General features: G+C 42.9%; 1 protein-coding gene and 1 pseudogene across 1 annotated transcript; one reads left to right on the top strand and one right to left on the bottom strand.

Annotated features, from left to right (window-relative positions):
* Window positions 1-512: 512 nt before the first annotated feature.
* LOC133000642 (tripartite motif-containing protein 16-like) lies at window positions 513-2198 on the bottom strand. Its single transcript, XM_061070594.1, has one exon. It carries the CDS (start codon window positions 2196-2198, stop codon window positions 513-515), a length of 1686 nt encoding a protein of 561 aa, XP_060926577.1.
* Window positions 2199-6790: 4592 nt separating this feature from the next.
* LOC133000148 (E3 ubiquitin/ISG15 ligase TRIM25-like) lies at window positions 6791-13140 on the top strand (annotated as a pseudogene).
* The last annotated feature ends 3992 nt before the right edge of the window (window positions 13141-17132 follow it).

Below are 17132 nucleotides of genomic sequence, written 5' to 3'. Positions count from 1 at the left end.
TAGAATGTATTAATTAGATTAATAAACATATTAATACCTGAAATAAAGTGTAGTTGATCTATTGGACATGTTGATGCTCTGCGGTTATTGATCATTTCATCAGTAAAGTATGTTCAGTGACTCTTGTTCAGTGAGTTCATGGACACACAATCAGTTTGTTTCACCTCCATCTCACATGTGGAAAAGTAAAGAACAAATAATCAGCTCATTGATGAGAATCAGGATTAACACAGGTTCTAAAACATCACACAACCTGATTTCTACTGTGATTTAGAAAACAACAGCAACATTAGTTCTTTCAAACACATTCATGCCAATGTAATTATAGATTTCTGTCTTTACAAAGTGAGAACTAAATATGTGTGATAAAGGAAGGTCAGTGTTTGATTGACAGCTGATCTCTGTGCGGAGCCGAAAAGTCACCACGACGAACTTTGATCAACAAACATGGAGACAAAAGAAGTTAAAGATTTAAACACAGAATCTAAATCACTGCTTTTAATGACTCAGGTCTATTTGAGGTTACAGAACTCAGCTGTGGATCGATTAATATAAAACCTAACTCCAGCATAGAGAGGCTGAGTGAATGTGGTCTGGATTCTGTGGAGGAGAGTCATGGTGTCAGAGACGCTGTAGAAGGACAGAACACCTGCACTGTGATCCAGGTACACTCCTACTCTGGAGGACACAGGACCTGACACTGGAGTCTTGGTCCTGTTGTAATGAAACAGATAACTCTCTCGTTTACAATCTAACATCCAAGATTTATCATTGACTCCAAATCTGCTTTCTGGGTCTTTTCCTCTGCATATATTCTGGTATGTGACTGCTACACCAACTGATCCTGTCCATCTCCTCCCCAACCCCACCTCCACCTCCCAGTAACAATGTCCAGTCAGACTCTCTCTACTCAGAACCTGATACCAAACAGTGAATCTGTCTGGGTGATCAGAATAAGACTGTTCTTCTCTCATACATGTTACTTTTCTGTTTCCCTCAGATAATAACATTTGTTTGTGTGCTGTGTTTGGATCCAGTGTGATTTCCTGTGAATATTTTAAGAAGTCAGCTCTGGTCTCTGGCTCTGGTTGTGGCAGTAAAACATCCACTCGAGACACAATCTGTAAAATCTTTGTCTCTGTCTCACTCAGAATGTCCTGTAGTCGACCTCTGACCTGAGAAACAGCTGCTGTCACGTCGTCAAAGTACCTCAGAGGACGGATCCTGATGTTGGATGAGTGTGTAAATCCACTGAGTGGTGACAGTGAGGGGTAGTTGTGTAGAAACTGGTAGTGATCTTCTGTGTCTGAGAGCTGCTGCAGTTCATGGTCTTTCCTCTTCAGCTCAGTGATCTCCTGCTCCAGTCTCTCCTGAAGCTCTCTGACTCGACTCACTTCAGTTTCCTGCTGGGATCTGATCTGCTGCTTCACATCAGAGCTTCTTTTCTCCAGCAGACGGATCAGCTCAGTGAAGATCTTCTCACTGTCCTCCACTGCTTTATCAGCAGAGCCATTGACGGCCTCTTCCTCCTGTTGAAGCAGCTTCAAGTCTTTCTCTGTGACCTTGACTCTGTGCTGGATTGTTAGTCTCCTCACCTCAAGCTCCCTCTGCCTCTCAGTCCTTTCTGCTACAGCTGACACTATGTTGTGGTGTTTATGTTTCTCCACAGAGCAGAGATAACAGATACACTGCTGATCAGTGCGGCAGAACATCTTCATCACCTCGTCGTGATGAGAGCAGATGTTCTCCTGGAGCTTCTCCGAGGGCTCAACCAGCTTGTGCTTCTTAAATGGAGCTGACTGAAAATGAGGCTGGAGGTGTTTTTCACAGTAAGAGACCAAACAATCCAAACAGGACTTACAGGCTTTCCGTTTTCTCCCAGTGCAGAAATCACAGGCCACATCTTCAGGTCCAGCATAGCAGTGATCAGGAGGAGCAGCTTGGAGTCCAGTCTTCTTCAGCTCCTCCACTAAATCAGCTAACATAGTGTTTTTCCACAGGACAGGCCTCGGTGTGAAGGTCTGTCTACACTGAGGGCAGCTGTAGCTTCCTCTCTCCTCCCCATTGTCCCAGTGGTTGTTAATACAGCTCTTACAGTAGCTGTGTCCACAGCCAGTTGTCACCGGATCCTTCAGTAGATCCAGACAGATCGAACAGCAGAATCTTTCTCTGTACAGTTGAATTTCTTGCTCAGCCATTTCAGCTGCTGCCAGAGACTGTAGAAAAGATTCACTTCCTCTGAGCAGAAACAGATCTCTGCTGCTCCCTCTCTAGTTGGCTTCCTGCAGTGACTCATCTCCCACAGTTCAAAGCTTGTTGTTCAGTGGTCCTTACACTTACACGTCTGTGAAGGGAGGAGACACAGATGTGTCCTGACTGGGAGGAGCTGGTCGTGTTTGAGGAAGAAGTTGTTGGTGTTTCAGGTTTTGCTGCATTCCACAGCGGCCTGTTTACACTTGGTGTTAAGAGGAGCTTTCACTTAGAGGCAGAGTGTATTATCCTTCATTCACAACATACAGTGATAATTAAAGTCAAATCAAATAGATGCATTCAATAATAACAATAAATCTCATCTATATTCATAAAGCACATCTCAGAACAAATAAAGAAAACTCGTAAAAATAATAACTTCAAACTCACTCACAGTAGAATGAGAAACTAAAAAAGTTGAATAAGTTAAGTTAAGGTTAAGGTTTTTTTTAGGTTTTGATTTAAAGGAAGTTACCGACTCAGCCGGCTGCATTTCCTCAGGCAGGTTGTTCCACAGTCTCTGAACTTATCTCTAAAACTCTGGCTTAAGGCTCTTATATACCTCTACGTTCTCCGTTTCTCGGAGAGGGCTCCACGGGGGGCAATGGTCTTTTTGATTTTTACTAATCCGACCACTGTACGTCGAAAAAAATTCACCGCCAAACCCATAGGTGGCGCAACGGAAGACGAGCTCAGAGAAGCCTACCCCATTTGGGAAGAAGAAGTCCACTTGTCTTTGTTTACATGTTAGCTTGCGTCCCACACACTGAACCATGGCAACTAACAGAACTAAATAAAGTGACACCCAGCGGGTCAAAATGCTGATGTAATCGTTTCTTAGCGCAGCGGTTCCCCGGTCTTGTTTCCGAACTGTGTTGCTGATTCCACAGCTTGAATCTGCTTGAGGCTACATGTAGCTAGAAGCTACACGGACCTAGCTCCCCCCCAGCTTCCACACACAGTCAGCAGGGACTCCCGGCACTAACTACTACTATCCAGTGTTTGCTTCTAACCTGACGGTATTATAGAAACAGTGTCATGATAGAAGTGGAATTAAAGTCGTGACGGCGGGTTCTTGCACTGTTTCCACCGCAGTTAGCATGGTGGCTATCCTAGCCCGCTAGCCTAGCCTGCTAGCGCCGTTTTGAAAGCTCGTTATAACCGTCTGTGACCGTGCACACATGCCCTCAGTGCTCGAACGAGCCACCGTCAGCCGGACAACTCCGCTGGCTTAACACACACGTCACATTAATCGTAGAATCATAGGTGTGTTTGGGTTAGCTGTCAAGCAGGACGTTTGAGGCCGGAAATGACGTCGAACAGAAATGACGTCGTACGGAAATGATGTCGTTCGCGGACCAATCACAGCCAAGAGCTGTCCGTCGGGTCTCCAACATGAAGACGGAGAGTCAGAAAAATCAGACGTGTACGTAAAGCTCTCCGACGCGCTCGGAGAGGGCGTTCCACGACGGATAGGGCGGTCTTATCTATCCGTTTTACAAAATACGCAAAAGCATAAATTGGCCTTTAGTGTTTAGCTGAGATTCTGGATCAGTTCAAAGTCTCCTACCAGAGGATCTGTTGGGATTTCAAATTTTAGCTGGTCTGTGTGTCTGCTTGGTTTTAATCTTGAAATTAGCTCGAAATGTGTGTGTGTCACAACGCTGGTCAGTCTCACATCTGTCTTGATAAAAGGTCTGATAAGTCCTGTTGTGGGAGAAAGAGGGGGGGGTCTGGAGAAGAAAGGGAGAGAGCCACGGGGGGGGGTTGAAGCCACAGAGCGAAGGTGTGACCTAATTAGCATAAGAATCCAAGTGAAGCTGCTGGTGGCTGAGCAGTTAGCAAAATGGCTTCTTTTAGCTTAACACTTACACAAGCTTGGGACACTGCGTCCGTCTTTTCATTTTGGCTCCGGCCCACTGGGACGGAAACCCCCCAGGGCAGTTAGCCGCTCGTCCACGGAAGCTTGGCCTGCGGTGACGACTTGTGCTAAATCGACCAGCCTCTGAACAGTCATCTGGCGAGACAAACCATTCATCGCAGCCAAGAGTATCCTGTCCTTGGGGGCAGGACTGTCTGAAACACTTCGGTCACCATGCTCTCCCTGGTTCAGTGGTGTTTCTTGCGAGGTAAAGTTAAGGCGACGCCGGTCATCGTGAATATTACGTTTGAGGTAATAATCTTGCTGTGGGCTAAAAGCAGGTACAGAGTGGATACGAGAGCAATATTGCCGGAAATATGAGTCCGGAATGCATCTCTGTTAACGGTTTATATGCTCTTGTCTCGCAAGGTCTTCCACGTGGAACATAAAAAAAAGTGTACAGAATGTTGTTTGGGTCACTATGAAGCAAATCGTTTGTAGATTCTAAGCTTGCTGTTTGAGAGGCACATAGGATCTTTTCACTTTCAAATAGGATTATTAACGTGCTGGGTGTGGTCTTTTCAGAGTGAGGCTGCACATTTTATGGCCTTTTCACTTTCAAATAGGATTGTTAATGTGCTGGGGTTTGGTCTTTTCCAAGTGCAACTGCACATATGATATCCCTTTTAGAGTGAAACTGGCCATTTGCTATAGCTAATTACCTGTTTGTTTTGAGCCATTTTTTAAGTTGTACTTTAAATGAGTACAGGATGATTAAATGACTACACATCAGGCAGAGGATCAGAGTGAAGTCTATCACATTCAAGCTGGAGAGGAACATGAAAGCAGTCAGTCTTCAGAAAGAAGAATGAAAATTCTATGACGATTTTGTCATGGCAAGCAACCTTCCAGATTTCTGACAATGCCAACAAATCCCTCAAACAATATGCCAAAGACCTTATTCTCTTTGAGGGGCTGGACAGGCATCCTTCATGAAATTATTTACTATATGTGATTGTGCAAAATGTATGACAGTATACAGTCCAACAGAAACCTATGAGCTCAGATCGGATGGTACAAGGATGTGCAAAACTTGTCACTACATCCCATTCTACAAACACCCACATAAGAGGTCTGCACTAAGGAAGAAATGTGCCTTGCTAAGAAAAGCAAAATATTCCAGCGGTAAAGAGTATGTCTATCCAATACGACGGTACTGTTACAACTGTGTTGTAAAGTCTCTGGAATCACTTGTTAAAATACCTGGGTTTGAAGAGAGATGTGACGAATGGTGAAAACTGAACATACCTGAGGGTGTGTTAGTACATACCCTTAGATGTTTATGATGGACAAGTATGGCAGGATTACCAGTATGTGAATGGAGAGCCATTTTTAGCAGAGCAAAATAATTTGGCCTTGATGATGAATGTGGACTTGTTCCACCCTTTCAAACATGCACCATATTCAGTGGGAGCCATTTAATTGGTCATTTTTAAATCTACCTCTTGAAGACGGTTTTAAGGAAGAAAATATGATTCTTGTTGGACTAATACCTGGCCCAAAGGAGCCATCGCTTAACACAAATGCTTTCTTAGAGCCCTTGGTTGATGAGCTCAAAGAACTTTGGCATGGCATAATTTTGGTAGACAGCTCTTTCACAGGACGTCAGGTTTACAAAGCAGCCCTGCTTTGCCTGTCATCAGGAATACTGGGAAAGTTGAGGAACAACATTAGGACTATTGAAGTTCAAATTATGAGACAATTTCAGCAGAGTCAACAGCTTAGTATGCCGTGGACATGTGAATATGGTGCTGAGATTGATAGTTATTTGGAAGGACAAAGGGTTGGAACTTTGACAAGCGATGACACAACCGATATGCTTTATGTGAAGCACAGTGTTTTGGTGTCAGCAGAAAGACTTCTTTTAGGAAACTGTACAGTGATGCCACTCTCTCCATTTCAACATATTATCTTGGATGAGCTTGACAGGCATTGTTACTTTTAAAATCAAGTACTCTGTAAAGTAACTAAGTTACTTTTTCAAAGTAACTGTGGCAACACTGCTCAATAGATAGAACTAGATCGGAAAGGTCAGCATATGGTGACAACCCCTTCCACCCTCAACTGGACACTAGGTGTCCCTGTTCTTCCTTCCCTAGAGCTGTAGGCGGAGTGGGCGTCAGCGTCAGTCAGAGCACACCTCACACTAACTTTTTTAGTTTTTCATTCTATTATGAGTGAGTTTGCATTTATTATTTTGAACTAGTTTTCTTTATTTGTTCTGAGATGTGCTTTATAAATAAAGATTCGATTCATTATTATTATTAAATGCATCTATTTGATTTGACTTTAATTGTTCCTGTATGTTGTGAATGAAGGAAACACACTCTGCCTCTCACTGAAAGCTCCTCTTAACACCAAGTGTGAACAGGCCGCTGTGGAATGCGGTAAAACCTGAAACACCAACAACTTCTTCCTCAAACACAACCAGCTCCTCCCAGTCAGGACATGTATTTGTCTCCTCCCTTCACAGACGTGTAGGTGTAAGGACCACTGAACAACAAGCTGTGAACTGTGGGAGCTGAGTCAATGCAGGAAGTGAACGAGAGGGTGAGGAGACGAGATCTGTATCTGCTCAGAGGAAGTGAACCTGTTCTACATTCACTGGCAGCAGCTGAAATGGAGCAGCAAGAAATTAAACTGGACAGTGAAAGATTCTGCTGTTCTATCTGTCTGGATCTGCTGAAGGATCCTGTGACTACTGGCTGTGGACACAGCTACTGTAAGAGCTGTATTAACACCCACTGGGACAATGGGGAGGAGAGAGGAAGCTACAACTGCCCTCAGTGTAGAGAGACCTTCACACCGAGGCCTGTCCTGGAGAAAAACACCATGTTAGCTGATTTAGTGGAGGAGCTGAAGAAGACTGGACTCCAACCTGCTCCTGCTGCTCACTGCTATTCTGGACCTGAAGATGTGGCCTGTGATTTCTGCACTGGGAGAAAACGGAAAGCTCGCAAGTCCTGTTTGGATAGTTTGGTCTCTTATTGTGAAAAACACCTCCAGCCTCATTTTCAGTCAGCTCCATTTAAGAAGCACAAGCTTGTGGAGCCCTCAGAGAAGCTCCAGGAGAACATCTGCCCTCGTCACGACAAGGTGATGAAGATGTTCTGCCGCAATGAACAGCAGTGTATCTGTTATCTCTGCTCTGTGGAGGAACATAAAGGCCACGACACAGTGTCAGCTGCAGCAGAATGGACTGTGAGGCAGAGAGAGCTCGGGCTGAGGAGACAAACAATCCAGCAGAGAGTCCAGGACACAGAGACAGATGTGAAGCTGCTTCCACAGGAGGAGGAGGCCATCAATGGCTCTGCTGAAAAAGCAGTGGAGTACAGTGAGGAGATCTTCACTGAGCTGATCCGTCTGCTGGAGAAAAGATGCTCTGATGTGAAGCAGCAGATCAGATCCCAGCAGGAAACTGAAGTGAGTCGAGTCAGAGAGCTTCAGGACGGACTGGAGCAGGAGATCACTGAGCTGAAGAGGAAAGACCATGAACTGAAGCAGCTCTCAGACACAGAGGACCACAACCAGTTTCTACACAACTACCTCTCACTGTCACCACTCAGTGAATCTACACACTCATCCAGCATCAGGATCCGTCCTCTGAGGTACTTTGAGGACGTGACAGCAGCTGTGTCACAGGTCAGAGGTCGACTACAGGACATTCTGAGTGAGACAGACATTTTACAGATTGTGTCTCAAGTGGATGTTTTACTGCCACAACCAGAGCAAGAGAACAGAGCTGACTTCTTAAAATATTCACAGGAAATCACACTGGATCCAAACACAGCAAACACAGCGCTGTTATTATCTGAGGGAAACAGAAAAGTAACATGGATGAGACAAGAATCAGAATCAGAATCAGATTCAGAACAGTCTTATTCTGATCACCCAGACAGATTCACTGAATGGCCTCAGGTCCTGAGTGGAGAGAGTCTGACTGGACGTTGTTACTGGGAGGTGGAGGTGAGAGGAGAAATTGAGGTAGCAGTCACCTACAAGAATATCAGAAGAGCAGGAGACTCAGATGAATGTGAATTTGGATACAATAATAAATCTTGGGTGTTAGTTTGTCTTAGAAACAGTTATAAATTGTATTACAACAGTATCATGACTCCAGTGTCAGGTCCTGTGTCCTCCAGAGTAGGAGTGTACCTGGATCACAGTGCAGGTGTTCTGTCCTTCTACAGCGTCTCTGACACCATGACTCTCCTCCACAGAGTCCAGAGCACATTCACTCAGCCTCTCTATGCTGGAGTTAGGGTTTGTAATTATGAAGACACAGCTGAGTTCTGTAAACTCAAATAGACTCCAGTCATTAAAGGCAGTGATTTAGATTCTGTGTTTAAATCTTTAACTTCTTTTGTCTCCATGTTTGTTGATCAAAGTTCGTCGTGGTGACGTTTCTGCTCCGCACAGACATCAGCTGTCAAACAAACACTGACCTTCCTTTATCACACATATTTAGTTCTCACTTTGTAAAGACAGAAATCTATAATTACACTGACATGAATGTGTTTGAAATAATTAATGTTGCTGTTGTTTTCTAAATCAATGTAGAAATCAGGTTGTGTGATGTTTTAGAACCTGTGTTGATCCTGATCCTCATCAATGAGCTGATTATTTGTTCTTTTCTTTTCCACATGTGAGATGGAGGTGAGACAAACTGATTGTGTGTTTATGAACTCACTGAACAAGAGTCACTGAACAGACTTTACTGATGAAATGATCAATGACCTCAGAGCGTCAACATGTCCAACAGATCAACTACACTTTATTTCAGGCATTAATATGTTTAATAATCTAATTAATACATTGTAATAGAAGTAAAGTGTAACGTACCTTCAAGACCTTCTGAGTTGCCCAGACACCAAAGACCTTTATATCCTTAAGTAATTTGTAAAGCATGGACCGTGCAGGAGCTTCTCCAAACTCATGAGTGACTGTTCAGGAGCCAGTGGCCTCTGATGGATTCATCTATAACAGGATTGTCTCCGTTCAGCTGGGCGTTAACGTTGGAGCGTATGTTAGCAAAAAAACGAGTGTCGTAGGAAACGTCCATCTTCGTTGTGTATGAGTATTTGCTGGTCACCATGTTCCACGTGCTCCAACTCCACCTACACAGACCCTGAACTGAAGATAAATCACTAATCATTGTATTAATCCACCTGTGGGTGTGAGAGAATAACATTAGGGGTCGGTGTCCGAATATTACACATGTAATCACATTCGATTTTATCGATAATATCATAAACATATTGAGGATTGCTATGTTTTTCATTTGTTTCAAATTCATCATTAAGGATTTAAATTCCTGTCCTTACTTGTTTTTATCTTAATTTTGTTGGGATTTTAATAAAGTTATCAAAAATTCATTTTCTGTCTTTTTAATTATGTTGTTTGTTCAGAGTATTTAAACATTTCATTCACCCAGTACATGACACTTCTTTAAATATTGTGTTACTCTGCAAACAACTGTTTAAACCTCATAATAAAACCAGGTGATGTATATAGGTGAATAATTAGAGAAACGGTCTTTTTATATGTCTCTATAGAAAAGTGAGGAGCCTCCTCAGACAGAACAGAACTCTGCTGTCAGGATTCTAACCAGATTCAACAGGTTGGAACACATCAGCCTGGTTGTAGCCTCTTTACCCTGACTCTCAGTTTCTAACGAGTTGAAGCTTCTTTAAATGACTTGTAAAACTCTCAACGCTCTGACTGCTCAGTTTATCACAGATCTTTAATCCTAGAGATCCTCTGGCAAGAGACTTTGAACTGATCCAGATTCTAAGCTAAACACTAAGACAGAATTTGAGAAATAAGGTTCAGAGACTGTGGAACAACCTGCCTGAGGAAATGCGGCCGGCTGAGTTGGTAACTTCCTTTAAATCAAAAACCTAAAACCTACTGTTATTGGACCACATGCCATGATTTTACCTAATTCTAGTTTTATTATTGTATTGTGTGGTCATGCTTCAATTTCTGTCATCTAGATCAAGATCATTGTCCCCTCAGCGGTCGGACTTTTAAAGCAGATGTAGCCTGGTGTATGGCACACACACATTTTTTTATATATTTTAGTATTAACAAAGGACTAATGGATTCTTAGTGCTTTTTTTATGTATTCATGTATTGGTATAATTTGTATGGGTAGTGTGTGACAACTGTTTACAAACCAAATGGCCCCTCGGGGGCAGTAAAGACGACCTTAACCTTACCTTTACCTTTAATTTACTTTTTTAGTTTGTCATTCTGCTATGAGTGAGTTTGTATTGGTAATTTTCACGAGTTTTTATTTATTTATTTTGAGATGTGCTTCATGAATAAAGATTTGATTCATTATTATTAAATGCATCTATTTGATTTGACTTTAATTGTTACTGTTTGTTGTGAGTGAAGGAAACACACTCTGCTTCTCACTGAAAGCTCCTCTTACCACCAAGTGCGAATAGGCCGCTGTGAAATGCAGTAAATCCTGAAACACCAACAACTTCTTCCTCTAATAAACAACCAGCTCCTCCCAGTCAGGATATGTCTTTGTCTCCTCCCTTCACAGAAGTGTAAGGACGAGTGGACAACAAGCTGTGAACTGTGGGAGCTGAGTCACGGCAGGAAGTGAACGAGAGGGAGGAGCAGAGATCTGTTTCTGCCAGAGAAAGTGAAACTATTCTACCTTCTCTGGCAGCAGCTGATATGGCGCAGCAAGAAATTCAACTGGATAGAGAAAGATTCTACTGTTCGATCTGTCTGGAACTGCTGAAGGATCCAGTGATTACTGACTGTGGACACAGCTACTGTAAGAGCTGTATTAACACCCACTGGGACAATAGGGAGGAGAGAGGAAGCTACAGCTGCCCTCAGTCACTGCGGTTACATGTGTCCGATTGAAACCCGATTTCTGGCGTTGTCGGGTTTTAATCGAAGATCCATTTCATGTAACTCCACAAATCTAGATTTCTTGTGTCCGACTGAAGTCGGATAACAACCCCCAGATAAGTAGATCGGATTTGGCTGTATATCGGACAAAGCGCGCATGTAACTCTGGAAGCTAGACAACAACTGGAGATGACGTCTTTGCGCACGCTTGAGATCCTGCCCCCCCCCCCCCCCCCCCTCCCTCCCTGGCCGTGATCCGGACCATTCTAATCAAATGCGCCGTTCGCATTCGCAGTACTCCTAGAGTAAACATGCACAACATCATGTAGAGGGACGTAGCTTCACCTTGCTCTCCGTTCGTCATCTTTCTCGCATGCTGAGTTGAAGGCTGTTGTTGTTTTTTGTTGGTAGTCACCACTAGCTGTAATGAAAACAGCGCCACCTATCGTAGCGGGGTATGAAATGCTTTCGGACAAGAGTCGGATTTCTCAGTGCCATGTACCCTGAGATAGAGCAGTTAACCCCCCATGGATAGAGAAACCGGGCTTCAGCCGAAATCGGGTTTATGCCATCATGTAAACGTAGTGAGTGTAGACAGACCTTCACACCGCGGCCTGTCCTGGAGAAAAACACCATGTTAGCTGATTTGGTGGAGGAGCTGAAGAGGACTGGACTCCAAGCTGCTCCTGCTGTAACTGCTATGCTGGACCTGAAGATGTGGTCTGTGATGTCTGCACTGGGAGAAAACTGAAAGCTCTCAAGTCCTGTTTGAATTGTTTGGCCTCTTACTGTGAAAAACACATCCAGCCTCATCTTCAGTCAGCTCCATTGAAGAAGCACAAGCTGGTGGATCCCTCGGAGAAGCTACAAGAGAACATCTGCTCTCGTCACGACGAGGTGATGAAGATGTTCTGCCGCACTGATCAGCAGTGTATCTGTTATCTCTGCTCTGTGGATGAACACAAATACCACAACACAGTGTCAGCTGTAGCAGAAAGGACTGAGAGGCAAAGAGAGCTCGGGCTGAGGAGACAAACAATCCAGCAGAGAGTCCAGGACACAGAGAAAGATGTGAAGCTGCTTCAACAGGAGGAGGAGGCCGTCAACTGCTCTGCTGATAAAGCAGTGGAGGACAGTGAGAGGATCTTCACTGAGCTGATCCGTCTGCTGGAGAAAAGAAGCTCTGATGTGGAGCAGCAGATCAGATCCCAGCAGAAAACTGAAGTGAGTCGAGTCAGAGAGCTTCAGGAGAGACTGGAGCAGGAGATCACTGAGCTGAAGAGGAAAGACCATGAACTGAAGCAGCTCTCAGACACAAAGGATCACAACCAGAGTCTACACAACTACCCCTCACTGTCACTCAGTGAATCTACACACTCATCCAGCATCAGGATCCGTCCTCTGAGGTACTTTGAGGATGTGACAGCAGCTGTGTCACAGGTCAGAGGTCGACTACAGGACATTCTGAATGAGACAGAGACAGAGAATTTACAGATTGTGTCTCAAGTGGTTGTTTTAGCGCCACAACCAGAGCCCGAGACAAGAGTTGACTTCTTAAAATATTCACAGGAAATCACACTGGATCCAAACACAGCACACAGATGTCTGTTGTTATCTCAGGGAAACAGAAAAGTAACAGTAATGAGTGTAGAAAAAACTTATTCTAATCACCCAGACAGATTCACTGGTTGGTGTCAGGCCCTGAGTAGAGAGAGTCTGACTGGATGTTGTTACTGGGAGGTGGAGGTGGGGGTGAGGGTGAGAGGAGGAGTTGGTGTAGCAGTCACATACAAGAATATCAGCAGAGCAGTGAACTCACGTGAATTTGGATTCAATGATACATCTTGGATGCTACATTGTGATGGAGAGAGTTGTTTCATTACAACAACATCAAGACTCCAGTGTCAGGTCCTGTGTCCTCCAGAGTAGGAGTGTACCTGGATCACAGTGCAGGTGTTCTGTCCTTCTACAGCGTCTCTGACACCATGACTCTCCTCCACAGAGTCAAGACCACATTCACTCAGCCTCTCTATGCTGGAGTTAGGGTTCATTGGTATGGAGACACAGCTGAGTTGTGTAAACTCAAATAGATGTGATTTAGATTCTGTGTTTAATTCTTTAACTTCTTTTGTCTCCAGGTTTGTTGATCAAAGTTCGGGTGGGTCCGGGAAGGTCTGAGAAGCACCGGGTAGCGCCGGGTAGTACTATATAAATGATCAAATCAGCATTCCCATACTTTTGATTTTCCCGCTGTTCTCCTCGAGTTTCAATTTCTCCAACTTTTGCCCCGACATGATGAAATTTCGCCATCTTTAATTATGTACTTAATCCATATATTTGTCAGTTGACAGACACACACAAGCACTCAATCTCTTGTTGGGGGTGGCGGCTACAGGCTTGAGTAGTTCAGTCACCTGTGAAGACCATCATCATTTACCCCCGAACCGGCGTGGAGAAAAGCGCTTCCTGTGTGATCAGCCAGGCGGCGACTCACGCGAGAATTGCAAATCTTTTATGTTTTTGTCAACATGAATAGCTAGCTAGCAGTCAGTACAGCAGATTTCAGACTCTTTGTATATTTTGTATTATATACTTGTATTTGTGTGTGTGTGCGTGTGTGGGGGGGGGGGTGAAACAAACTGATTGTGTGTCCATGAAATCACTGAACAAGAGTCACTGAACAGACTTTACTGATGAAATGATCTATGAACTCAGAGCATCAACATGTTCAACAGATCAACTTCACTCTGGTTGGAATCACAGAGCATTATTGTTATTGGATGTTTGGTCACATTGTTAATGTGGAACCTGGTTTGCTTTTATCATGGATCATTATTGTAAAGTGTGAATCCACTCGTCCTCATTGTATTTACATATTTAGTGAACAGGCATTTTGATCTGCTGCTGCGTAGGTCCTGATCGAGTCCCTCTGAGGGTTTGTTCTGCAGCTCTCATCACATGGGTTTCTTATACGTGTCTATATACATTTTAAATCTCTTATATATGTATATAGTAATAAAAATGTAATGTGTGAAGAAGCTGAAATTTGAAATAAAGAAAAAATCCAGACTGTTCTTTTGTCTTCACTCCAGGATCTCATTCAAAGCTGATGGGGACAAAGTTAAACTCATGTGAGAGAATAACTGAGGCAGTTTTCCTCCTGAAACTCCAAAAACCTCAGTGTTTATGTTCATGTCTTTGTCTTTTCAGGGCAGATCACAAAAATACTCATGTTCTAATAAAAGTGCTAAGTTCACCTTAATCTGCTCCGGCATCATCCTGCTGTGTTTGTGTTCTGCACTTTGTGTTCGCAAGAAACAGATCATAACACTACTGGTTTCCAAAAACAGTAACACTGGACAAAATGCCAAACTCCAAAATGGCAGCTCAAGGACCCATCTGCAACATCAGACCTCCTAATGAGGGAACCAGTTGACCAATCACAACAGAGCAGACCAGCTGGCCAATCAAGGCAGACTGAGCTTTAACCAAGTGTTTGAGACAGAGGCTGAAAAGAGGAGCTGCAGCGACGGATAGTCTGAGGAAAGTGATGTGTTTGATGAACCTTTTCAAATGATAACACTTATTAAATATCATGAGTAATATCATGGATAGAATTCGGAAAACATCTGAGAAGATAGAAATGAAAACAGACTATTTTTTGCTCCTATAGTGGAAAACGGATATAATGACCCTGGATGTATAAGCTACGCAATTTGGTTATAGCGATCAACATCACGTTTGTCCCGGGCCACGTTGATAACTATAGAACGACCACCCAAACTAATCAGTGTTGATATAAAGCAAGTTTGTGAGTTTAAACGTGTCTATACTCACACTTCTCTGGGTGGATGTAGTTCTTTTCCTCCTTCATTTAAGGCGAACGCAGCAGCTGAACACTGTTTGACTAACAGTGGAAGGACGGAGGCGGAGAAAAGAGAAAATGAGGCCCCTTTTCTTCTCGGGATAGAAAAATGTACGTTGCACCGATTAGACGCAGACAGATGTGAACAATCAGTGAGACGAATCAGGAAGAATCTGCCCCGAGAGCCATCTTTCACTTAACAGACACACACACACACACACACACACACCATCTCTTCATTTTAATTTTGCACAGTGTTAAGCCGCCGTTTTCATCCAGAGTCAAACGAGTAACTCTCAACATCTTGACATTTCGTGAACATCTGTTAAAACTTTTTCTGTTACAGAACGGTTGATAAAAACCTAAGATGCTGAACTTTAAAAAAAACAAAAACGTTTTATTTATCTTCCAAACACACGGTTTCACAGTTCTGTTCTCACCCGTCTCTGGGATAACTGATGGAGAAATGAGAAACGAGTGAGCGTGTTGATAATGAACATATGTTTCGTCTCTTCCTAATCATCTTCCGAGTTCCGCTCCACTTCACCGAGAAGAAAGAAAACTTGTCGGGGCGAATGCAAATGTTCACTTTCAAGACAAAATCACTTTTGGAAGTCGGACAAAACGGCAAATTAAGATTTTCTGGTTATTCTTGTAAAGTCGCTGCCACGACACTGAACAAAGCTGCTTCTGGAATAGGCTGCACGAGGAAGATAAGGAATCAAAAGTAAGGATGAAATCACAGAAAGTAAAAAATCATGACAGAGAAGTCTTTTGTGGTTTTTATATAATGTTAATTGTACTTTTTACAAAACAGGTTTTAAACTCAATGATTCCTGGAGAAGCGGAGAAATTAGATCTGAGTAGACATCACTGTTAATGTATAAAAAAAAAACATGCACATGAATCCAGAACAGTGTCATATAGGATTTATTTAACATATTCTCTGGTCCTTAAACAGAGAACTGGGATATTTACACTGAAAACTCTTTTCTTGACAGAGTTTAAATCTAAAAATCTAAGTTTAAAACTCTCTCTTCAGCTTTTGAATGGTATATAGAAATTTCTGTACTTGTACTTATTAAGCACTTGATAACTTATTATGTTTTATACTCATATGTTCTGTCTACTTGTATGTTTACACAGAGAGAGACTGAAATCCTGTACAGAATTATCATTATACTTGACTTTGACATGATCTTATTTTATCTCTGATAAGATGCGATATATTTGTATTGCTACTGTAGCTTTTATTGATTTGACTGTATTTTCTTCTCAGCGTTTTCTTTGGCCATTGTGCACTTTGACTTGTATGACAGGTGCCATTCAAATAAATGTTATTATTTGATTGATAAAAGGAATCGCTGAAGTCATCAACTTCCTGTTCTTTGTGATACGGTGATGAGAGCACCAGCCCTGTGGGAATAATAAAATACACATCTCAAAACTTGAAGAACAAGAAATTAACTATTTGGTTTTAGTTTTTGCACAAAACAATCTGTCTTTTAAATAAATAAAAACCTAATTTAGATGTTTTGTTGTTACAGTGACAGTCAAGTACGATGTCAACAAGTGATCAGAGAGACAGCGTGAGCCCGAGTCACCTCTTTCTTGTTTCTGGTTCAGATGCAGCAGTGAACTGTGGCTCTGTGCAGACGACTCTTTCGAATGCATCACATATCAACTAAAGCTGGCAGAGAGCAGAAGTGAAGAGGACATTTTATTTCATCAGGCTTTAAAGCGCAGAGTGTTGGCTTGTTAGGGACCTTGATCTGTTTGTAACATTTTCAAAGGCCTGACGCTTGACAGACAGAGCGAGACGACTGAGCCGAGTTCATCTCCTCTTTTATCCTCCTCTCTGCTTTTATGACTGATTTATTCTCCGTCATGTCTGCTGTCTCTTTTAATCTCTCTCTCTTTCCCCTTGTTTCTTTTTCAGACCTTTTGTCGAACCCATCATTTCCCTCCCTCTTTTTAAACTCTTCCTCACTCCCTCTATCCACCTCTTCCCTTTCTCTTACCCCTCAATGTGTGCACCAAAAGGATAACAGGATTATTTATGCTTTTTTCCTTTATTTCAGAGCTTCTTCTGCTGGTCAGATCTGCTCCAGTGTAAATCATAGCCATAGACTCTAAATAAAGATGGATGCATGTTCACGTCCTCCCATGCACATGTGCAGAAATGAGGCCAAAATATCTCAGATACAGGCGCCGCCA

Source organism: Limanda limanda, chromosome 4, assembly GCF_963576545.1.
Source record: "Limanda limanda chromosome 4, fLimLim1.1, whole genome shotgun sequence".
NCBI classification, from domain to species: Eukaryota; Metazoa; Chordata; class Actinopteri; order Pleuronectiformes; family Pleuronectidae; genus Limanda; species Limanda limanda.
This window is presented reverse-complemented; position numbering and strand designations above follow the sequence as displayed.

Excerpts from the sequence above, each read along its gene's own strand:
- LOC133000642 (XM_061070594.1), bottom strand. The coding sequence starts at position 2,198 with ATGGCTGAGCAAGAAATTCAACTGTACAGAGAAAGATTCTGCTGTTCG.